We start from the raw sequence: 25,585 nt of genomic DNA on the forward strand, positions 1-25,585 counted from the left end.
TTTAAAGAAAAGGGACTGGCATTTTTAAAAGGCTTTTTACAACAGCACAAATGAATTAAAAATATATTTCTTTCTTTGATAAGAGTGGTTATTATTCAGGTTAAATATAAGATATGTTTATCACAACTTTACTTTATGATGAGCCGTGATTTTTCTGATCTATAGTCCCCATTTTGGCTGGGTGCCCGAAATGTCTCCCTTTAATCCCTTCTTTATGGACGGCCTCGTCTGCACAACTATTCTTGGATGTTCATGGCTGTGCTCAACCACCTTCAGGTACAGTGGGGGTCCCCAGTCTCTGGCACCTTTCGCTGAACTCTCTGGATGGCTCTGCATCATTTTAAATGTGGTGTCTTGTAAATCCAAAGCTGCATAAGGGGCACAGTGATTACAACTTCATTGTGTCTCCCATGGATTGGCTCCACTCTGTACCAGAATGGGGAAATCTAGTGGGTATAACGTGTCATTGCAGCTCCACAAACAGCCAGGATAGAAGAAAAGCAAACACAGCAACAGCAGAGTTTTATTCATCTTTATTTAACCTCATACTACTCTACAGGGAAGTAGGAATAATAAAGACAATGCTCTGGCTTTATTCCAGATGAAAAATCAAATGACACAGATATATTTTTGCATGTTGGTCCTCAATTCTCCCCCAGATTTCTGAATTTATGAACATATTTGTGGCTTACAGAGAAAAAGAGTCAGACTTCAAAGGTTAAGGTATTTCCTTTAGTTGTAAATGTGTGGATAGTATTTCATGATCAGTATTAATAGGGGATTGGTCCGTAGTAGGCGGTGTAGGCGGCGATGATTCCCTGAGCGTCCATCATTTCATCACAGGCCAGGTTGGTTTCACACACTTCTTTCAGACTGAGGAGAGAAAGACAATCATCAAATAGAGGCTAAATGAGCAACTTAGAGGCATTTAGACAAGATAATACTGCAGACTGTGCCAGGTTAACTCTCTATCAAATATCGTAGCTTTAGATGACTTATTTTAAAACATTCCCAATACATTAAACTTTCACTGTATTCTTATTCATGTCCATGGCTATGATGCTCTGGCAAAATTTAAGGTAAAAGTTCCACAAAATGCATTAAAACTCCCTGAAAGGTCTTGTCAGTGGACCCTCCTTAGATGTGACTTATTAATATTTATGCATGCTGGATCTTGGTGCTAGCCTCCTGGCTAACTTTGACCTCCTTCAGGAGATGAAAGTATGTTCACAAGCATGGGCGTGGTACTGATTACCCAGGCCCCCAGTGGGGAGGGGCCCTTCAGAAACCTGCAATGAAAAGTGTATTTATGTTTATTTTTTTCTTAGTAGTAAGTGTCATTATTGAATCAAAAGTGACTAAATTAATCAGTCAACATACTGAAATTTGTATAAACGAGAATTAAATAAAACACTGGGGGGTCCTTCTCCTCCCTTAAACATGCCCAAATGGTGTAGTCCAGTACTGCAAAATAATGCAAGTAAATTTCATTTAACCATATTGCTCATATGGTTTCATTTAACCATACTGCTCATAAATGGAGAAATTATGGTTCAAAAATACTTTAAAATGCGTGGATATTTTTAAAAATGATATAGCATTTGTTGCTTGGCAAGCCAGTTAAGGGGGGCCCTGTGTTATATATTTTTTCTGGGGACCCTAAATCTCTAGCTACGCCCCTGCTCACAAGCTAGTGTTTGGTTCAAACATTTCCTGCAAAGTCGCCTCTCCTTTTCTCTCTGACATCCTGAGTTTTCTGCAGGTTGGGGCTTAGCTAAGAAGTCTGGCATTCCTACTCCCAGTTCAGACCAAAGATTTGCAATGGAACGAGATCTGATGATGTTGCCTGCATCTGGTTGCAGGAAGCTGCAAGCAGACAGCAACCTTGCAAAGCCAATGCACTGGCCAGATTCCATATCTGTCATCAGGCATCAGGCAAATGCATCTCACAGAGTTCTGCTCTGAAATGTTTGTGCCAGGTCTGAAAATGGATCTAACCAATTGCACAGCAAATTCCCAGAGTGAAAAAATTGGGAGTTAAACAAAAAAGAGTGAAAGAGTTAGATTTTCAGAGTACATTCACGCACTTAGACTCCAGCTAGTGTTCAGTGATGCTCCTGAGCAGTGTTGAAAAAAGTAGTTCATTCACACGGTGTTGAGAGTAGTGAATCAACACTGTTCCTAAATTCATTCCCAACAGCTTTGTTGCCACGCCCCTATTGCCACTTCAAATCTAGGGAGTAGAGTTTTCCCATCATGCATTGTGTGTTTAGATATATTTTAGATGTTTTTAGATGTATTTAAATGTGTTTGGATGTTGCCTGTTGTACAGTTACTATTGCTGTTTTTCATTTGCTCATGTTTCTGGTGAATTGTTGTTGATTTGATGTTAGATACATCTGCACCATGAGTGACACTGTCCACTGAGTTATACACTTCCCACATATGGCTAAAACTTGTCTGTTGAAAGGGATCACAAGTTGTCTGTCACTTTGTTAATCCTAATAAGAGCACAGCAGCTTGGCCACAATGACCAATGAAAATTGGTAGATTTAGTGGCATGGTAGATTTCCATCTGGTGGTGTTTAAAGTTGTCTGAAATATAACCTCTGTACAAGAAAATATATCTGTAAAATACTAACAAAAACACTGAGAATGAGTTCATATAACTCAAGATGGGAGTTAATTTTACTCTTAGTGAGAGTAGTATTTTAACTCCCATAAGAGTTTATTTGAACTCCTGATAAGAATAAGAATCAACTCCCAGAAAAGAGTTACTTTAACTCAGCTCTGGAGTTTATTCGATGGTCTCACATGTACACTCAGATTGAGTTGCATTTAACTCACACAGTGTTTATTCCAGTGACCTGAATTTGCTGTGTAGCATCATTCAAGGAGGTTTAGTTGTGCTGAGAAGATAGCAATGGCTGCTGGCGTAGCATTTAGCTTTAATGTAGCTATAGCAATGACAGTTTATTAGAACTGGACCACATTTCTCTATCAAATAAAAGATAAAATGCAACACTGAAAGCTTTCATGAGGGAAAAGATGTTTGCACTCTTCTCCTGACCGGCCTCAGCATGAGTTTGATCCACCAACAAGCTTCACCATTCATAAACTACAGCAGCCTGTCTGATGAGCTCAGGTTACTACCAGAGCTGTCATCATTTTTCTTGTCAGTCTGATTGGCCTTTTGTGAATCTGATAGAACATTCGTCCAATCTCCTTCTGAGAATTTTTTTAAAAGTCCTGCCCTTCCTAAACTCCTCATATGGGTGGTTTCCCAGATGAATGAGAGTTACTTTATATTCCATGCAACAGAGATATGAACCAGTCAATCGGGCATGCCAGGTTATCTCAATGCTACCTCTATGAAATGTAAAGGGTTTGTTAATACCTCTCCAGCTGGGTCAGGGATAACTCTGGTGCAGCTCTCTTCTGTCTCACCACCTCAGAGGCCTCCTCCTTCTCCACGAATGGACCTGAACATCAGGAACATTGAACACAAATGTAAAGAACTTAAAGTCTAAGTAAAAAAATGTCCCAGTGTTGCTACACTGCAAAATCTAAAACCTAAGCGTGTGCATTGGTCTGACATGTAGTCAAAATTACGCATTACTTGTTTACAGAAGCATATTGCATTCACATGAAAAAATAAATCTCAGTCAGGGTTAATAATGTAACTCCTGGTGCATAGATTAAAAACTAGCAAAGGTGTTGCGGTGGAAATGTTCAGGATGATGTTCATTTTGTTATATTGCCTTTTCAAATAAAAATTAAATGGCAAAAAACAGTGGACAAGTCAGAGTCTTTGAACGTTACATTGTTCTGTTGCTTTATTTTCCTTTTCAATCCATAACAAGCTCCTTTTCCATGGTTAAGTTAATGCCATAATCTCCGATCGACCTGAAGATCCTTATTTTCTATCAAAATAAAAGCAAGTTTAAACAGGAAACAGTGTTAATTTTGTTGACTAATTATTTTCGTTATAGTTTTCGTTAAAAGCCTTTTTTCCCCTGATGAAAACGAGACAGTAACTAATAAAAAACAAGTGCACATGGACAAAAACTAAAACCAAATTAATTGACACTTTTGTCAACAATTAAATAGAGATGAAAATGTCTGACAGAGACTTTATCCAATCAGACCTAATTTCGTCATGTAGAAAGTAGGGGCAATTTAGGCATATATCCAATCACAGCTACTTTGGCTGTGTGGAAAGGTGGGATGAGATATGGGGGAGATCCAATCACAACTGCTTTTGCTGCGTGGTGGCGGGGTAAGTTGGGGAGAGATCCAATCAGACACTGTAAATTTCGTCGACTAAAATGTTGGGAAGTTTCGTCAACTAAAACTAGACTAAAACTAAAACAATTTAGATGAAGAAAATAAGACTAAAACTAAAAGATATTTTTGGCAAAAGACTAAAACTAATTAAAAAGTGCTGTCAAAATGAACACTACCTAAAATCAGAAAACACAAACATCCAAAATGTAACAAAAATAATTTAAAGTTCAAAAATAAGGAAAGCTAATCATAATTAATGCGGACAGCTCTGGTTTGGATTTATTTTCTGATATTTGTATGTACTTTATGTTTCCTGATTTCAGATTAGTCTTGACAGATCTTGCTAATTTGATCATTCCATGATTTTTCATGCATTATTAGGCTTGTTGATTGGCTGATCACTGTCTGTCAGAAACTTTGTCAACTCAGCTGCTGCCTGTTTTAGTCAGGCTGCTCTTATAACAGACATTTATCATCTCAGTGAGGTTTTCCTGGTCAAATAGAGGCTTTAAATGCATCATGTGGTGTTGAAATATCTGCCGTTTTTGAGTTTTAATTTCTGCTTTTATTCAGTTGTTCAGCTCTTTGGTTAATATCATTATTCTCGAAAAATGTATGCATAAATAAGAAGGTTTTAAAAAACATTTATAATTTTTTGTGGAAATAAGATATGATGATTTAAGTTTTTGCAGTGTAATTGAAGGGTTATTGAAAATTATGTTGTTTGTTAAAAAGCATTATAGCACCTTTTTTTTCTGTTATTCATTTTCTAGGAAGCCAATCAGAAAAGTATTGAAGGAAATTTTAAACTATAATCAGTGTGTGCTCATGAAAACTTGTGTTTCCTAGACATAAATTCACCAGTTTCATCTCTGCATCAAACTGCCTCTAAAACCTCTCATTATATTTTAACTCTAGGTGACAATAGAAGATGAATGATGCTGAATTTTGATCTTACCGTCCTGGGCGAGCTCGTCATCAGCATGCTGGGAGACATCTGTGAAAGAGAATTAGATTAAAACTGTTGTAAAAAGAAGAAAGCAGCTGGTCAGATTTTCAGTAGTGGTTGCTCTTAAACTCTGATTTTTACCTCAGTAAGTGCTTGGAATAATAAAGTAACATTGTTTAGACTGTCTGAGGAGTTTTCCTTTCATGCAGGTTTTACCTGAAGTGAGGCAGATGACCGCCAGCGACAACAGAACCAAGATGGACAGAGTCTTCATCTTTCAGCTTCTCTCTTCTTCGTCTGCAGAATCAGGTCGTCTGAACCACCCTCTAAATGCTCTCCTCTTTTTCTGTCTTTCTTTCTCTTTTCCATATATGCAGAAGTAGAGCTATAGATGCAGCCCTTGCCGAGACATGGGTGTGTGATTGGCCAGGGCATCGTCTGTCACACACCCACAGGGATGCAGAAATGAAAAACTCCACAGAAACGCAGGCAGCCAGAAACAGATTTTATAGATGAGTTTGATTTTAAACTTCAGATGAACAGAGAGCAGATGTAGACACTGTTGCAAAAAAGTTAGTATAGAGGACTTTTAGCCACATGTTAAAGCTCTTTATGTTTTCTCTTGAAAGAATAAGGTTGATTCTAGTAAAAATCAATCAGTTGGGAGGGGCATTGGGTCATTTCTTTGCAGGTGAACTCATGCACACTGATAAAATGTTGATTAATAGTATTAGTGGAACCTAGGTAGTGCCCTCATTCTTTTTCTCAGGCAGTTTTTTTCTTACAAATGTGACTAAAGATCTGCATTTAAAAAAAAAAAGATTAGTACTTTTATTCCTCAGTGCCAATAACCGATAAAGTTCCATCCATCCATCAGTGGCACAGACAGATTTTTTAGATGTGGCCCAACTGCTGCAATGATTTATGCTGGGGAGTGGCTGAAAGTGGCCTGCAATACAACCTGAAACAATTACAGTGTCAATCTTGCCTCTGACAAAGCAAATAGCCAATAATATATTTTTTAGGGTAGCCAATCGGATGTCTAGTTTGGCCGTGGCCACCTCTGATTGAGCCCTCGCCATCCATCTGAGGGTTTCATACAACAACTGTGGGGGATTTCCATCAGACTTGGTAAGAATCTCTGCTCTGACTCATGGATGAGCAGAATCGATTTAGAAGTCAAAGGTCAAGGACTTCAGTTTCTAACCCTGCAGGGCAGATGGACTGTCCAGACTCTGATCCATCTCGCAAAGCTCCAGTCTGGAACAAGTTTGCCTTTCTTAAAATAGACCTGGACAATCAGTCAGCATCATTTGAAGAGAACAAGGTGGTAGCAAGGGAGGGTTTAGTTGTACTTGGACATGGTAGCAATGGCTGCTGACAATGAAGCAGTTAGCTCAGATGACGCTACAGCAGTGGTTCTCAAATGGTGTGGCTAGGCAGAGGCAAGTCCAGGTGTGCCTTGGGATATTAGAACTTTATGACAAATACAGTAACCAGGCCTGCCCATTAGGGGGGACCTGGAATAGTTGGTGATTCGGCGATTCGATTCGGAAGATTCTGATTCGACTATGAACCTCATAGTCAAATGTTGTTATGTAACTAAGTAAGTAAATACTGAATACTTGCATATTTTGTGTAACCTAGAAGATATGTTGCGATAATGCGTTCATATAAACTAAAAGCTACATCTACTGTCCTGCGGTGCTGGGGTTGTTTATTGCTTCAGATGGCAAGCACATGGCTAATTAAGTATGCACATGTTAAAGCAAATCTATCTCTCTACACATGCTCAGTATTGCTGGGGACTATACAGGGAAAGTGGGAAAGTTTGACCAGAGCTTTCTCGTCAAGCAGAATTTTAATCTAAATGAGGTTTTCCTGGTTAACCAAAGGCTTAATATCATCAGTGGTATGGAGGGATTTTATGTCTTCGCTGCGAGTAATGAAGAGGCTGAAACAAAGGGAATTGTATAGCGGAACGTCGTAAACACCGATGCAGCAGCAGAAAGAGAGAGGCCTACACCGAGCAGATCCGACCCTCAAATAAAGTTGGATTGTGGTCAACACAGAATCACATCGTGCAGAACGGCATGGACCGCTTGGAGCTCATAACCAAGGCTCTGTCTCTCTTCAGAGAGGTTACGGTTATATCATCATGAGGACTGATATTGGCAGCCGACGGTAAGACTCATTTTTCATTCGAAATGTAGAGTTCTAACGCAGGATCCAGTTAAGAGAGCACTTTTGTTATGTGTTTGGATGCTTTGTTGTTGTCAGTGGAGGATGGTATTTGGCTGTTGTAAGCTGCAAAGTTATGATAGTAGCCAGTGTGCTAATAGGTTAACAGTGCTGATGTGAAGCTAACTGTTGTTGTTTCTGTGTTTAACGGGGGCGTATATTGACTGACTGCTTGTGTAAGGAAAAGCGCGCAGCTTTCATTTTGATACTTTAAACCACTTTCACTAAAAAATAAGACAGAGATTTATGCGTTTTGCTGCTGTTAATGCAGCAAAATAATGTTAAAGCAAATGTCCGGAAGTTGTTCTAAATGGCCGGAATTCTTGAGGACTGCCGGTCATTTTGACCGTGGACAAAAAAGTCAAGTGGAAACGCTGTTCGACTATTAGTCGATTAAAGGCAAAATCTGGCGAATCAGATTCAACTATGAAAATCCTTTGTCGAAAACACCTCTACTGCCCACAGATCTGGCTGGGCCCTGGAAAAACCCAGAGAATGGGCCCTCCTCAGTCCAGATTTATTGATATCGGTGTGTTAGGTCAGTAGCATTGGTGCTAGCGTCCTGGCTAACACTGGTTTGGAACTTTTTCCCACATTTAACCCATTTTTGCCACCTTTTTGTCACTTTCAACCCGTTTGTGCTGCTTTGAATCTCTTGTTTGGCCACTTTTGCACGACCCATTTGTTGCCCCTTTCACAATTCAGTTCTCTCAGTGAAAGCTGTCTCAGTATCTTATACTTTATTTTTCAGCATATTTCTGCACATTGTGACTAGCTACAAAGTCAACATTACTTTCCTAATCATTTAGTTCAGTGTCTCCATCAACATTACCGATAAAAGGATAATTCTGTTTTAATGGAATTGCATTTTTAAGAAGGCTATATTGTACCAAAGCATAAATAAATAAAACTAATTTTTGTTGCTTTTATAAGAGTGGTTATTATTCAGGTTAAAAACATAACATGGTTATCACAGCTTAACTTAACAATAGACCATGGTTTTGCTGACCTCCATGATCCCCCAGTGCAGTGGGACTCAGAAAGCTCTCTCCTTATGACTGGCCTTGTCTGTGACATTATTAAAAGAGTCTGTTTTGAATCATTATGAATATGGTGTACCTTGAGATTTGGGTTTAACCTTAGGCGTGCCTTAGGCAAAAAAAGGTTGAAAACCACTGGGCTATAGTATAGCAGCAGTCTTATCACAACTGGACCACATTTCTTTATCAAAATGAGCAGAAAGCCACACTGAAAGCTTCTCTTGGCAGAGAAGACACTGTTGTCCCATCTGGCCACGGCATGAGTTTTATCTACCAACAAGATCCATCAATAATAAAGCACGGCAGTACCACTGAATGACCACCTTGCTGTACTGGACCACAGTGATGAAGAGGGAGCTGAGCTGGAGGGCGGAGGTGGTTTGGGTATCCGATGAGGAATGCCTCCTGGTCGCCTTCCTTTTGAGGTCTTCCTGGCACACCCAGCTGGGAGGAGACCTCAGGCAGACCCAGGATTCACTGGGGGGAATATATATCCTATTTGGCCTGGGAGAGTCTCAGAGTCGCTCAGGAGGAACTGGAAAATTTGCTGGGGAGAGTGATGACTGGGTTGACTTGGTTAGCCTGCTGCCACTGAGAACAGACCTCGGATAAGCAGAATAAGATGCATGGATGGATGAATTTGACCTTCATATACTTCATTTCGGCTCTGCAATTCAAAGTTTACCACACAACATGCCATTATGCCATTAAAGAAGTAGGATTTCTCCAAATCACACTACCAGAATAACCCCAGCCTTTCTTCCAGACCCAAAACTGAACTTTCATCATCCAGAGACTGTAAACCTCATGGAGTCACATAACCATCAGTCACACAGTCAGGAATTCTACTTCTTCTGTCTCTTGCTGCTCTCTTTTCAAACTTTTCTCATCGTCTTGTTTTCTTTTATCCTCTATTTGCTCTTCTTTATATGTATGGCACCAGGAAAAGTTGTCTTCTTGATTACAGGAGTGGATCTGCTGAAGAATTAAATGCTTAACTAAAATGAAGGGTTTCTTCACTCAGTAGGGTTCAAGTATCTTGTGTGTGCATCATATCTAAATTTGCATGCACTTGCATCTCAATCTCTTCTGATTTTACCCCTTTAATGCCCTTTTTCTGTGGTGCAATAAAAGAAAAGCATTAAAAAGACCATGTATCAGTAATATGGCTCAAGAATATTTGAACTGCAGTACCAGCTAGCAGCCTGTAGAGGTCAGAGTTTCACAGCACTCCTACTCTTGTTTTCTGTAGGTCATGAAGTGCACACAGCTGAGAAAGCACAGTCCAACATTCTGTGACATGATTTCAATGTAAAGGCTCTGTTTTTTATGATCAACCGCAGAGATTTGCTCCATAAAATCTGCATTTAGAAACTGAGCGTGTGTGAAGCATTCTCTGAGGGTTATTGGGGATGTTGGGAGATATTTTTACCAAACATGAGGGGTTGTTTTCCAATAAAACTTACATGGAGTAAACTTAAACATGCATTTAAGTTTATTGAGGATGTTTTCATTATATTTGACTGTTTTAAGGCTTTACAGAGTTCTTTTGTGTTTCACTGGAAACAGCATTTATTCCCTGACACTTCCTGATACTGTACTATAAAAAGATCATGTTTGCATGTTTGATGATATGATATGTCCTCAAACCTTTTTCTCAAGCTTTCCTCGTTTCTTTCCCAGACTTGCTGTTTAGTCTCTGGACGGTCCTGTCGGTATCATACGGGCTGTAATTTCACCGTCTGGATCAGATCTGGTGCCTTGGCTCCTTTCAAAGACAAACTTGAAGGATTCAGCTTCAGGATGAGCTAAATTGTGCACATATGTGGCCTTTGGCAGTGGAGAAAAGGCCAATGGGACTGTCTCAGACTGTGTCTGACATCCTGTGCTGACCTGTTTGTGAGTCTGTGTGTAGCTGTGAAGACACACAAATGTTTGGTGCATAGCTCAAATTCTTCTCAAGATTACAAGAAACCAGATATTGACCAAACAGATCAAAATCAGGGTTGAATTTTTCCTTCCTTTTATCCTTAATAAACCAAGACACATTTACCGAATCAGCGCATTAGCACAGAGGGTATTTTTAGGTCTTTTTCAGACATTCTAGAGATTTTTTGCATTATGTTTTTTCATTTACACAGCACTGAGTCTGTGTGTATAGGTCTCAATCAGCCTCACACATCTGGACACTGAAATTTTACTCCATGCTTCTTTGCCAAACTGCTCAAACTCTGAAAGGTTTCTTTAAACTATTTGTGTGTAGCTTTTCTGTATGCTTCAACTCATTGTTTTAAGAAAATTAATCAGCTCCCAAGCCGTGGTTCTCTCCCAGACTGAATAAGATTGTCCTCCAGGGTTTGCCTGTATTTGGCTGTATTCATTACCCTCTACCTTTACAAGCCCTCCAGGGCCAACTGCTGAGAAGCATCCCCACAGCATGATGCTGCAGCCACCATGCTCACGCTTCATCTCATAATTATGATGTTTTACCTCATGGTTATGACTTTTTATCTTAAAATGATGATTTTTATCTCACAAATAGGATGTTTTATCTCATAGTTATGACTTTTATCCCATAATTATGATTTTTTATCTCATAATTGTGATGTTTTATCTCATTTTTATTACTTTTTACCCCATAATTATGACTTTTATCTCATAATTAGAACGTATTATCTCATAATTATGAAGTTTTATCTCATTATTATGTCCTTTATCTGAAAATCATGACTTTTATCCCATAATTAGGACGTTTTATCTCACAATTATGATGTTTTATCCCATTATTTTGACTTTTAACTCATAATTATGACTTTTATTTCAGAATTATGATTTTTTTAATCTCATAATTGTGCTGTTTTATCTCATTATTATTAATTTTTATCCCATAATTATGACTTTTTATCTCATAATTTTGACTTTTATCTGATAATCATGACTTTTATCCCATAATTAGAACGTTTTATCCCATAATTATGACGTTTTATCTCATTATTATGACTTTCAACTCATAATTATGACTCTTTTTTTTACCATAATTCTGACTTTTTGTCACACAATTTTGATTTTTTTAATCTCATTATTTCAACATTTATCTCATAATTCTGTCTTCTTATCTTGTAATTTGGAATTTTTATCCCATGATTCTGACTTTTCATCTCATAATTTCATCTTTTTATCTCATAATTCTAACTTAGGATTCTTTTTGTTGTTCTTTGTCTTTTTTTTAGAATAGACTAACTTTCACATTTTTTCTTTTTAAGTGGCAGAAATGGGCTTTTTCAAGTGCATCGCCTTGGAAATATTTTTGTATCCATTCCCTGACTTTTTCTGTTCACTATCTTTTCCCCTGAGTTGCTTGGAGTGTTACTTTTGTGTAATGGTAGCAAGGAATACTGATTCACCCACTGGGCCTTCCAGACACAGGTGTCTTTATACTACAATAAGCTGAGACAAATTCACTGCACTCAGGTGATTCCAGTTTTACTAACTGGTGAATTAGGTCAGTCACTCTTATTTTGCCTTATATATTTTTTATTTAAGTGGCATTACTTTGTATAAATCTGTTTTCACTTCAACATTAAAGAGTTCAAAGAGTCAAAAAAAGCTAAATTTTATTGATTATGATTGATTTATAAAAACAATAAAAGGGTACAGGCACTTTATATCATATTCAATGGATTATTAAGGGTTTTTCATTTAAGGGTTATTCAACTCTTTTTTGTCTCACAAGAGAACTTCACTGGACATTTTTGTTAACTTTAGAAAAGTCCAGACTGTCCTAAAATTTTCCAGAATTTTTCAGGCGTGCATCTGTGAGTACAGCCTTTGAATAAGCCAGATTGTGATGGTCTACAGCTTTCTCAAAAGTATATTTGCTTAAAACTTACGCCCACAAAAACAGTTATTTCCTAACAGATATGATTTGAAGAAATCCTTTCATCTCTCTTTCATTTTTGAACAAAACTTGGACTATTACTGTGATTTTAACATCTGCTCTGCATTGCAAGCACGGATCCCTCTCATGCAATCATGCAGCAAACAAAAGACACAATCAGAATAAGGACAAACCCAACAAAGGGATTTTTATTCACTCAAAGCAAGGGAAACAAACTGATAAATAAATGCTTAATACAAGATAGTGGATATTGAGTACAGACACTTCAAATAAAGCTCATAACTGCTGCGAAAGTGTGATATAGTGGATAAAAATTATCCTGAGAATACACAAGAGATGGGACATGAACGTTCTGGATGCTTCTTTATATAAAATGTTTCATTCACACCCAGAAGCAGCCACAAAAACATCGACTCATAAAAATTATATGTGGAGAGGATGGATGGATGTTTGACTGCTCAGTATCGACGGCTCACGGTCGGTCTCGCCGGCTGAACTCGGGCGCCGAAGAACCTCTGATAGGCCTGCTGGAAGCCGTGACGGTAGGCGTAGAAGCGACAGGGGGAGTAGTCCTCGCAGACCTCTGCACGCCGCTCTGCTGGAGACTTTATCGTCCTGTGGGTAGAAATGAAGATAGAGACAGTAATCAGAAACAGACAGGCTTTTTTATTCCCAGCTGCAGGCTCTGCTGATGTTTCCAGCACATCTTAATGTTTATAGTCTAATTAACTCTTTCTTATGAGCCTTAATGTGTGGGCATGTGTGCATTCTGTTGTGGTTTTACATATGTGCATGATAAAGGAAGGCTAATGTGCCGTGTGTGCACGTCTGTGGTGGTTGTACCTCATCATGTTGTAATAGTTGAAGTTGTTCCCTCTGGTGGGGACGTATACGTTGGGCCTCTGCGGCGTGATGAAGGAGTTGGCTCTGTTTGGCGGCACAAACAGATCTGGAACAACAAAACGTTACTAAACAAAAATCCCTTTCTGCAATCAGGGCGTGCACGGTGCAGCAGATGAGGTGAAGTTAAAGGGGTAGGGCAGGTTAATAAGGGTCAGATGAGGGTTTAATGTTAGAGGTGCATGCATGTTTTTCCATGAACGAGAGTCGACTTTTAATCACCTTCAATGGATTCTGTGCTTTCATGAGACTCTACGGGAAAAACATGGAATCAGTTAATTATAATGATGAACCGCTGCGTCAACCGTGTGTGTTTCATAGAGATGTTGGGGTGGATTTGTACCATAGCAGATGCAGAGAGAGACAGCAGCACAGACGGCCACAAACTGAAGCAGGCTCCTCATCCTGGGGCTTGTTTATCTGCCTGTCTGCAGGAGAAAAGCAAAACACTGTTTCAGTGAGTCCTGTCAGCGCTGAAGAAAGAAAAAGAAGGTTAAAAGAGCCAGAAAAAGTGGCGAAAACTGCTGGCAAACATGAAAGAACCACAAGCAGGGATAGACTGCTCAAAGGGGCTCAAAGTGTCTAAATCTGTCTGTGTGGTTTCATGCATATGAAGACTGAAACCAGAAATAATCTATAAGCAACTCCAAACATTCGTGCACGTAGAGGCATTGCTGCAGAATTTCCGCCGAACACAAGTTTAACGTATTCACGAGACAAGAGTGAAGATCCACGCTCAGATAAACAAGCATTCTACGGTCTTTTTAGTGCATCAGAGGCCAATTCGCAACCACCACTCAATATCTGAAACCTCAGTGTGAAAGAACAGCCATGAGAGAATAACTGTGGCTGAGAGAGCCGGCCAACCGACCGCTGACAGAGGCCAACAACAGTTTTCTAAGAAGAGGATTTCTACTTCAGGATCTGGGTAGTGTAAGTAGGTTTACATGAACAAGGAATTTTGGTAACACTTTACAACAGGGGACATGAAAACAGGCAATACTACTCAGTAAGAAACAAGTAACCAGGGAAAAAATGGGTATAACTGCTAGTTAGCACTCCTTGCAAACCGCATGTGTCATGTCCATGTCTTTCGTGCCCTGTTAGCATTCAAATGTCCTTTCTCTGGTGCTGCCATACAGAGTGGTGCAGGAATGAGTCCTAAAACACGGAAGTAAGTTAGCATTTTAGCACTTCCAGTTCCTTTGTATAAAAGTCTGTGGAATTTTTGAAGGAGTTTTCGTAAAGGATTTTGCCTGAAATAAGGTCTGTGGTAAACACAAGCTCAAGAGAGTTTAATGTTTTATCCTTCAACATAAAATACATCAGAAACTTGCCTCACCTTTGAATTGTGTATCTTTTCACGTCTTAATGGAGGCGGTTGCTAAAAGACAGCTAAAAAGGACTACAGCGTTTGTCGGGACTATATACATCATCCGAAGCGTGGCAACTGAGCCCGCCGCTCACTTGTATCTGCGGGTGATGAAGTTAAATTTAGTTGACCGTGTTGTAGTTCAACATAGCATAACGTTAGCTTTTTACTTTGGTCAGTTAGATTAACGAACCAGATGTGATGCTCATATTATCAATGTATGAAGATTATCTTTATGAACAAAATGTGTGTTATAAATTTCAGAGCTTATTTTCAGCAATAATAAAAAAAAAAACATTAAAAAAATCCCTTAGGCTTGACGCCAAGGGAACCCATGTGGCACGAACTTCCGGGTTTGCCTAAGAAATTACGCCACGTCTGCGCCACTCTATTAGTTGTGCTAACTTTCTCCTGCTATATGACCGTCACCTCTGCCAACCTCACTGAACAAAGGGCGCCACAGCGTCATCAAGTGGTTAGAAAAGCAACTGATGCTGTTTATCCAGTATCATAGACTTCAGTTCAGATTAGCAATTAATTTGAAAAAATCAATACTTGGTGAAAGATACGATACGATCTATCGCTGTGTAAAATATTGCGATACTATGCTGTATCGATTTTTTCCTCACCCCGACAGTTAACCTGAAAAATAATGAGTATCTAACTGCTTATTAACCAGGATAATAATGAGTAACCAAACAGCTAGTTTACCAGGTTAAGAAAAAACAACTAACAGCTAGTTTTCCAAAGAAAGAATAGGTTACAAACTACAAGTTCATAAATGCCTGCGAGTTTACTTAGGAAATACAAGTAACCAAATGGTACTTTACCTTTAAAATAAAGAGTAACTAACTCCTAGTTTACCTAGGAAATAAAGAGTAACTAACTCCTAGTTTACCTAGGAAATAAAGAGTAACTAACTGTTTGTTTACCTGAGAAATAATAAGTAACTACCTGCTAGTTAAACTGGGAAATAATGAGTAACTAACTTCTACTTTACCTGAGAAATAATGAGGATCTAACTGCTAGTTAATCAGGGAAATAATGAGTAATTTACTGCTTGTTAACCTGGGAAAAAGTGTCCTTCCTGTTGGTTTACCTGATAAATAATAACTAACTCCTAGTTTACATGGGAATTAAACAGTAACTGACTCCTAGTTTACCTTAGAAATAGAAAGTAACTTCCTGCTAGTTTCCCTTCAAAATAATGAGTAAATAACTGCTTGTTTACCCGGAGAAATAAAAAGTAACTTTTTGCTAGTTCACCTTCGGAATAAAGAGTCTACCTGAGAAGAAATAAGTTACTAACTGCTAGTTTACCTGGTAAATAATAAGTAACTAGCTGCTGGTTTGCAGGAAAGAAATTAAGAGTAACTAACTGCTAGTTTACCTTAGAAATAATGAGTCCTTACTCCTAGTTTGCCTTGTAAATAATAAGTAACTAACTTCTTGCTTACTGGGAAATAAAGAGTTACTAATTGCTTGTCTACCTGGTAAACAATCAGTTAACTGACTCCTAGTTTACCTGGGAAATGAAGAGTAACCATGTGGTGGTTTACCTTCAAAATAAAGAGTAACTAACTCCTTCTTTACCTGGGAAAATAAACAGTAACTGACTCCTAGTTTACCGGAAAAAAAATAATAAGTAACTACCTACTAGTTTACCTTCGGAATAAAGAGTTACTTTCTCCTAATGTACCCGAGAAAAAATGAGTTACTAGCTGCTAGTTAACCAGGGAAATAATTAGTCACTGACTCCTATTTTGCCTTGTAAATAATAAGTAACTAACTTCTTGTTTACTGGGTAAAAAAGAGTAACTAATTGCTTGTTTACCTGGTAAACAATCTGTTAACTGACTCCTAGTTTACCTGAAAAATAGTGTCTAACTAACTAGCTTGTTAACCAGAGAAAGGATAGGTTACTAACCTCAAGTTACCTGGGAAAATAATGAGTAACTACCTGCTAGTTTACCATGGCAGACTGTGGCTCTCTGACACCTGCTTCTGCAGATCTCTGCTGACACAACAGCTGTCAGGAAACATATTAGCATCCCAGCTGCTAATGCTGATGCTAATATTGCAGTATTTTCTTTCAGTCATAGTTGTTATTGCTTGTCATTCACATACCCCCACCATTATTAACATTATAGCCATTTCCTGTAAAATTGGAGATGTTTGACAGCCATACATTTGTCCTCTATTTGTTGTGTTGTTGTTTCTCTTGTCCCTCTCCTCTTCCTGCTTGTCTCCCATCCCTTACCCCTTGACTTCTTCCCAGTTCCAGTGCAGCTTCGGCAGATGGCTGCTGACATGAGTCGAGGTTCCTGCATGTTAAAGGGCCTGGCCACCGTAACAAGACTATATGCTGCTGGTGCTGAGCTAACATGAGTAGCTCTGGTCTTATAATAACACTTCATGAAGACGGTCTAGACCTGCCCTCTTTGTGAGATGTCTTAAGATATGTTTGGTTATGAATCAGAGCTATGCAAACAAAGATTGACTGACTAACAAAGACTTTTAAGGTGAGGGTGAGGCACAGAAGTCTTGTTACAGGACTTATTTTCTGTTTTACATCTTAAATTAAGGTGTTTATCTGGACTTGAGTAATGGGACATTTTACTAGAAACTGGATGAATACACTTGTTTACAAGGTGTGCAAATGCATGCAGATACTCATGCACGCTGTAACATGCAAGGGTGGCACACAGTAAGGTGTGTGACACCTGTAAAAACAGCGAGGCCAGATGTCTGCACACGCTCTCTCTTTGCATGCCTGCTCTGCAGAAAGCTTTCATCTGTCCTCTGTTTGTAGGATTTGGACATGATTCTGTTTCAGCTGCCCTCCTGTTTCCCATCAATAGCAGCTTTCATTAGACATAAACACACACACTCTTTGCTGACTCACAGCATCAGCCCCTCAGGCGTATCGTGGCTCCAGGGATATCCCAGGCTTACATCGAGCAACAGACAGAAAGCCTCAGGCCTTAGAGCTCAAAAGCTTCCAAAGAGGAGAACATGAAGAGCATGCAGAGAGAGAGAGAGTCTACGAGTGTGAGGGTTTAAGAGTGTGAGAGTTTAGGAGTGTGTTTTAGGTGCTGACAAGAGTCTGTAGAGTTTTATGTCTGTCTCAGTCTTAGTAGGGGTCCTGGTGGGTTCATATTCCCAGAGTTTGCCCCGCTCAGTGGAAAAAGCCACAGGAATGATGCCAGGCACGTGCAGAACTGACCTCAGGCTGCACAATAACCCTTAAACTCTTTTTGGCCTTCTTGTGGTCATTTGACTTTATTTTCTGCTGACATTTTGGCTGCGATCGTCTCACAGCCTTTATATTAGCTAAAGATGGGTACTGTTTATCAAAGTTTGAACTTCTAATGAATTTTATTGCAACACTTTTCTACTATTTGATAAAAATAGCACATATGAGCCCCTGAGCCAAAATTCAGCAGACTGACTTCCTTTGAAACCACATTTTCAATCTCATTCCTATTCCCCATGTCGTCTCAGAGTTGCACAGCCATGGATGAGCATGAATCTGCGCAGACATGCACTCACACTCATGCATGAAGCAGTGCAAGCTCAATGACAGGATTTCTGCCATGTTTGGAGGGAAGGCAGTTAGTTCCCAAGGGTCTGGGGCTTTATGGGCTCAAATCACAGTAAAGCATTCCTTAAATCAGTAAAGTGATGAAATAAGTGCTGATTATTGACAGCTATGTGCCACCTTTTTCCCAGGTGACTCAAAGGGGGTCCCAGCTTTTCTTAGATTTAAATGAAGCGGCTCCAAGAATAAAAAGTTGGGAACCACTGTGGTTGGTAGGGTATAGTTTGGGTTTCTCTCTGCTAAATCAATACTTTTCAATAGGCTCTGGTGCCCAAACGATGACTGAATCATTAGTCTCAGGTAAAGAAAATGACTTTACAGACTCTGTGTTGGACTCTGACAGAGAGTTTAAAGCAGAACCACTGAGTGTCAAAGTGTAGCGTGGTGTTGTCGTCTGCCTTGAAATAAGTTAAAGGTATGGTGTTCATCCTATCTGTAGCTAAAGTAAAGCACAGATTCTGTATAACACGTACAGAATGCTAGAGGGCAATAATGGACAGTTTTCTGTGCAGAGATCATCCAGCATATCTGGCTCAGACATTTAACGGTGGCAGGTTTGACCACAGAATTGGCTGAATCCCTGAAAAACCAGTGAATGGGCCCTCCCCAGTTATGATGTCTCGATAATATCAATGCATGTTTGTTAGATTTTCACTCATTTTTGTCACTCCATGCCCATTTTTGCTGTTTTTCACCCTCTACACCACTTTTTGACCAATTATGGTACGTCTTTTTGGTACTTTTTTCCCTTTTGGGTACTTTTAACCCATTGCCCCTTTACGACCATATTTACATTTTTCTTTATTTCCTGCTTTTTGCCAATTTTTGCCACTTTAAACCTTTTTTTTTTTTTACTTTTTTTTTTTTACCTTTTATGCAAATTTTGTTGCCACTATTTTGCCACTTTTATCTAATTTTTCTTGTTCCTTGCCCTTTGTGCCACTTTTCACCCATTTTTGCCCCTGTTTGTCACCTTATGCCTGACTGCTACTTCTTCTTGGCACTGACACTTTTTGCTTTTATCACCTCTTATGAACTTTATTGCCACTATTTTGCCACTTTACACCTATATTTGCCACTTCTTTTTTCCCACTTAATGTCCATTTTTACCACTTTTATCCCATTTGTGTCATTCTTAGCCCTTTATGCCATATTTTTGCAACTATTTTGCCACTTTTCACCCATTCTTTCACTTGTCAACCATTTTTGCCCCTTTTATATCACATTTTGCTCTTTTTTCACCCATTTTCACTTTTATTTTTACTATTTTATGCAATTTTTGTTGCTTTTAACTCCCTTTTGTCTGTTTTTTTGTCCCTTTTCCTCATGCAAAATTGTTCAATGATTTTTAATAAAGTTTTCTCTGTTTTTTCTGCTTTATTTTCTGAAAATGTGCAGAAATTGTCAGAAATTTCTTTTTTTTATCTAATTATAAACAGCATGGATATGGTATGAATTTAGTGTAAAAAGCTGAACTAAGCAATATAAATTAAAAATGGTATGAAAAGCAAAATGCAGGCTACTTGATTTAGATATACTTTGAAAAACACAGAAAATGTTCAAATCTAATACAGTGTTAGATGCATTTTTATACTGTACTGTAAGTTCCTTAAAGTAAAATAAAAAAGGTTGGTTTTATTCTGTTTGCCCACAAGATTAAAATTCCCACATCCATTTGTACACTACAACTGATTTCTTTTTGAATCTATAGATCTTTACACTGAACAGAACAAATATTTTCACAAGCCTTGAACATTCAGGGCCTAAGCCCTTAAAGCCAGCCCTTATGTCAGCGTCTGGTATGTTGGTACCATATTGGTATTGGTTTTTGGTGCCCATCCCCAACTATTATAGAGGACAGTTTGTCTCAGTAAAAGGGAAAAACTCAACTAAAATCCTCTCAGGATCACTTTATTAGGTACAGCAGTTTAATGTATATATCTAATCAGCCAATCACATGGCAGCAGCCAGTGCAGTGAGGCATGCAGACATGGACAAGATGAGCAAAACTGAGCATTGGATAAGAAGAATTGTGTTTTCTTGTCGTGCCATGGTTGCAGGTCTGAGTATTTCACAATCCTTCCACAACTATCTCTGGAGTTTAGAGAGAATGGTGAGAAAATGAGGAAAAAAATCCACTGGGCAGCAGCTCCCTGGATGAAAATGCCTTGTTGATGACAGCTGTTGGAGGGCCAGACTGGTTCCAGCTGATAGAAGGGCAACAGTCATTTAAACAACAGCTCGAGCATCTCTGAAAGCACGGATGTCAACATTTAAGAACAGGAAACTGGGTTGCAGATTATGTGGGCTCACCAGAGTTGTTTAACAGATGACTGAAGACGTGTTGCCTGGCCTGATGAGTCTGGATTTCTGCTGCAACATTTGTTTTTTTACCCACTATTTGGCATGAACAGCATGAGAGGGTGCCAGACCGCCTACAACCATGACACATCACATGAACTCACTTCAACTGCATTTCTCCCCAATTCTGGTGCTCAGTTTGAATTTTGGCACATCATCTTGCCCATGTCTACATGCCTACATGCACTGGTTGCTGCCATATGATTGGCTGACTGGATATGTGAACTAATGAGCAGTTGAACCAGCGTACCTAATGAAGTGACAGGTGAGAAAACTGCATAAAAAAATTGAAAACCCCCTGGAGAAATTGACTGGAAATGTATAACTTTACCAGAGGAGCGGTGGCATGACCATATTTGGTCGAAGGAGGAAGTTAAGGACTTTTCTAGCTGGTCTTTGCACAAAAAACAAATGGGCACAAACGGGTACATTTTTGATGAAATTTTGTTTCAAAACAATGAAAAATCATAAAAATAAAAATAATTTAGCATTGGAGGAATTAATTAAAAATGCATAATTTACTACAGGAGTTTAATTGTGGTAAAAAGAGGTAATTAAGTCCTTTGTTGCACCAAAGCAACAACATTAACAGCATAAAACAAAATCTTAATGCATCAAAATAAGTGTTATTGGTCATCGCTGACTCATGTCAGACTGTTCTATTAATGACAGAATATATCTGACTGGTTATTATGCTGAAAAAGTTTCAATATATGCATTTTTACAAATGCAAACTAGTGGGAAATGATGCAAACTTGCATGTAAAGGGTTAATTTTTAACCTCATACTGATCTAAAACAACTCATAAGAACAAAAATGCAAAAAAATCTGCAGGAATAAAACAGGAATTAAAAGAATGCTACACATATTATGGTCCTTTGACCATTTTGTGGCCATAAGGAGTGATAAGGAAGTTTCCTCTGCAGTCCTCTACAATAAAGGCCTTTGAAATCATGTTGCAGCATTATAACAGCAGTAGCACAAGAATGCACATCCCTAAGATGGTGGTTAGTACTAAAAATGAACAGCTCTTGTCTTTAAAAGATGTGAACTACTCCTTTTTTCCATCTGCTGTTAGTTTCAAGAGATGACTTTCTTACCGTTGAAGATAATTATGCAGCGAGATGTCTCAAGTATCTCTGGGTATTTTTCTCCTGAGGAGTATTTCCTAATTCCCCACACTGAGACTTTTTATACTCACCTCTTTTGCCCCCACCCCTTTATTTCTACCCACCGACTCCCTCTCTCTCTCTCTCTCCTCCCTCCTCTTTCTATCAGCCCTCTTTTCACTGGCCGAGATATTAGCTCACTCTCTCCCCCACTCCCACGCCTTGTACCGTGAGGAGGTGGGAGAAAAACAAGCGTGTGGTAAACAGAGAGACAGAGGGGAGGCTGGCATAGGGATGTCTGACAGGTATATGATAGTATTCGCTGCTGTTTGCCACCCCGGGTGCATGACATCAGAAGACACTCCGACATACAAGTGCACATTAAACTCGCCCCCAGATGACTCTGGGATGGTATAGACTGCTGTCTGAATGGGGGATTCTAGGTGACTTGTTCCTTTAATGTTCATGAATGGAAGCTGTGAGCTCATATCAGCGCTTCTGAGCGTCATAATAACAACACGTCTGGATCACAGCTGCTCTTCTAGTAGAGGAACACAGCAGCTTTTTATGTTTCCTATTAACCCTTCAGTGGTCCCACAAAAACGGTTTATTTTTCTTTACTTAGAGCAACAATGTGTAACTTTTCCACCTTATAAAAAGTAGTTTCAGAGTTCATCTAACTGTAGAGTAACTTTCTACAGAGAGAATGACATCTACCTCGTGTCCACGGAGTGCCCTGGTTGCCTGCTTTCAGCACTATAAAACTTAGGCTGTCAGCAGGCCGTTGTTCAGTTGTGAGAGGTGCACACAGCCTTTACAGCCCTGGTTCACACACCAGCCTTAAGCTAACAAGAAGCCAGATTGACCATCTGAAAACTGTTTAAACTAAGAGATCAAAGAGATGGAAGAGGACGGCGATGGGTGAAGCTAAGAAAGGAAAAAGAGAAAGACCAGGCAAAAAGCAACAATCTGACAGCACATCCATGCAGATATTGTTCATAAGGTTAGCCTGTAGTTTTATAGCTAGATATGGGTCGTTTGGGCCGTTGGCGAGAGTACCATCTCACTTCCCCATAGATGGGTGTTCAAGCAGAGGGCATCCTAGCTAATAAGCAGAAGCAGTGCAGGAAGAGCCATCAATGAGAGGTGGACTGTACCGGACTGTCTGCAGTGGATGCTTTTGTCATTCTTCAAAACTACTCCAAAGAAACCATGATGGTTGGATTTGCTATTATAGCGGAGGTTACAGTTGAGATCATCAGTCTATGAGAACTTACACTGGACAACTGACACCAACACTCAATTTTAATTTGCAATGTGACATTTTAACTGGTTTCTAGTTGACGGAGCTCTGGTTGGTTATTTGTTTGGATGATTTGTTGGTGTTTTCAGTGGAAAATTGTATTTTGCTGTTGCTAGCTGCTAAGTTACGGTAGCAGCTAGTGGCCTTACTTGGAGCTAACAGTGCTAGCGTGAAGCTAAGTGCTGTTGTTGTTTATGTGTTTCACTGTAGGTATGTATTGTGTAACTGACTGCCTGTATGTAAAGAACAGCTTAGTGGTTTTATTATGTTTTTTTCAGTATACACAATATACACAAAGACAAATAAAAAGACAAATAAAAGAATGTTTTCCATATTCATTGCCAAGGTCTGGTCATGGACAATATGTATAAATAGGCAGGCTGTAATAACATGGGTTATACTGTCTCTTTGGTCAGGTTTGGAAATAAAAATTTGACCTTAGTCCCACTTTAGCGCAGACATGAAGCTGTATGACAGTGTTTTATCGCTGTTAAACGCAGGTTATTGCAATATCCAGAAGTTATTCTAAGTGGCCAAAATTCTCCAGCCAAAATGAGACAAAAAACATCTAGTGGAATCTCTTCTCTAAGGCTGCAGTCACATTAGTCAGTGCTTACTTGAGCCCCAAAGTCCATTTTGTTTGACCAGTGTGAATGGTGTATACTATGCTCCAGAGTGGTATGCTTTCTTGGCCCTAGCATAAATGGAAGAAGTGGACTTTGGCATGTTTCAGTGCTCATGCCGAACACAAGCTGGGTTGGATAAATGCACAAGTTAGCCAAGGGCTGCAGCCAATGGGGTCCACGTGTGCAAGTGCCACTGGACTGGCCGGGTATAATAATGATTAAAAGTTTTCAGAAAAAAATGTATAAACCCAAATGAGTCCATATGAAACATGCAATTGTTATACCAGCACCTGATTGGTTAGATATTATAGGTTACATTTAGCCTACCAACTTAGCAGCTTGCCTCCTGTGCTCATGTTCATAAGGTCAGTTTTGTTTCCATTTTGACAACAGCGAAATGTCAGAGAAAAAATATGAAAGTGAAAAGCTGTTATCGGATTAAGGATGCTCTTTAAATGGTTTTCCGCTGTAGCATTGCTCTTTATACTAAAGGTCACTGCTATAATAAATGTGTGGGTTACGCCGGTGCACCCATGTAATATACTTAGCCCAATTCAATGCACAAAATCAGATTTTATTGGAGAAGCATGAGAACAGTCAGGTGGGCCCAACAACAGAACAGTTCAGGATCTCATGATCACTGTAATCAACCACTGCACATACGCGAGCCATCGGGACCCAATCCTAAAATTTCCCAATCTTTTCATCATTAGGCATGTTAATTGTGCTCTTGTCCAACAGGACATACAGTCCTGTGCATATGTTTTAGGCATGTAGAGCGCTAAGTGTCATCATGGACCTGATTTGCCATAAACTGGGGCTTTAGCCAAGGTCAAACTCGATAGCATCTCTTTTGTCCAGGTCCTTTCACCCCGGTGACATCCATTGGTGGTTTGCTGGCCCTTGAGACATCAACAGGGGTTTGTGACAACCCACATGGCTGGTTCCCTAGGCCAGTGGTTCTCAACATTGGGGTCAGGACCCCCTTGGGGGTTGTGAGACACTAAGAGGGGGGTCTCCAGATTTCCTAATAAAACCTAAGAATATTTTTAAAATTCTACTGTTGCCACTTAACAACAATTTTGCCAAATTTTAACCAGTTTTCATCTTTTTTCCCAAAAATTTGAACACGTTTTTGCCATTTAACACTTATTTTTGCCATTTTTAACCCTTTCCACCACTTTTTTTGCCACTTCTAAACCAATTCTTGCCACATAAGCCTAATGTTGCCCCTGCTGACCCATCGTTGCCTCTATTAACCCCATTTTAACCACTTTTCACTATCTGATATACCATTTTGACCAACTTCTGCCAATATCTACCTATTTTTTCTTTCTCAGTCAGCATTATTTTGCCAGTTTGTATCAATTTTTTTCCCATTTCACCAGATTTCCATCCATTTTTGCCAATGTAAAGCCCTTTAAGCCAGTTTTAATTCCCTTTTACCACTATTTATGCCCATTTTTGCCTTTTTTTTTCATTATTTTTTTGCAAATCTTATATAATTTTTGCCACTTCTAACCCATTTTTGCTACTTCTAAGATACAATTTGACCACCTTTTCTACCATCTTTTGTCATTATTAACTCATTTTTTCAATTTTTAACCAATTCAATTTTTTTTTTTTTTTAACAAAATAGATTTATATTTCAAGCAGGCTATATACTACACAAATGATTTTAAAAAGAGATTTGTTTCGTGGATAACAGTGTTTATTTTTCGGGTTAAATATGAAACATGGATATCACAGCTTAACCTTACAATGGATCATGATTTTGTTGACCTCCATAGGTCCCCAGTTTGGCTGGGCCCCAGAAAGCTCTCCCCTTTATAACCTCTTATGGATGGCCTTGTCTGCACATGGCTATTCTTAATTGTGCATTGCTGTGTTCAGTCACC

At 39.1% G+C, this 25,585-nt stretch overlaps 2 protein-coding genes across 2 annotated transcripts; both read right to left on the bottom strand.

Annotated features, from left to right (window-relative positions):
- Positions 1-770: 770 nt before the first annotated feature.
- LOC121503870 (bone gamma-carboxyglutamate (gla) protein) lies at positions 771-5,510 on the bottom strand. Its single transcript, XM_041778444.1, has 4 exons — positions 5,444-5,510; positions 5,246-5,284; positions 3,398-3,482; positions 771-873 (listed from the first exon to the last, which is right to left on the bottom strand). The coding sequence occupies exons 1-4, from the start codon at positions 5,508-5,510 to the stop codon at positions 771-773; spliced, it is 294 nt and encodes a 97-aa protein (XP_041634378.1).
- Positions 5,511-12,577: 7,067 nt separating this feature from the next.
- On the bottom strand, positions 12,578-21,879 carry LOC121503708 (matrix Gla protein). The gene is made up of 5 exons (XM_041778240.1): positions 21,750-21,879; positions 13,659-13,743; positions 13,538-13,567; positions 13,259-13,364; positions 12,578-13,030 (listed from the first exon to the last, which is right to left on the bottom strand). The coding sequence occupies exons 2-5, from the start codon at positions 13,717-13,719 to the stop codon at positions 12,874-12,876; spliced, it is 354 nt and encodes a 117-aa protein (XP_041634174.1). The 5' UTR covers positions 13,720-13,743; positions 21,750-21,879; the 3' UTR covers positions 12,578-12,873.
- Between the last annotated feature and the right edge of the window lie 3,706 nt (positions 21,880-25,585).

This window comes from Cheilinus undulatus, linkage group 21 (assembly GCF_018320785.1).
Source record: "Cheilinus undulatus linkage group 21, ASM1832078v1, whole genome shotgun sequence".
In the NCBI taxonomy this organism is placed as follows: Eukaryota; Metazoa; Chordata; class Actinopteri; order Labriformes; family Labridae; genus Cheilinus; species Cheilinus undulatus.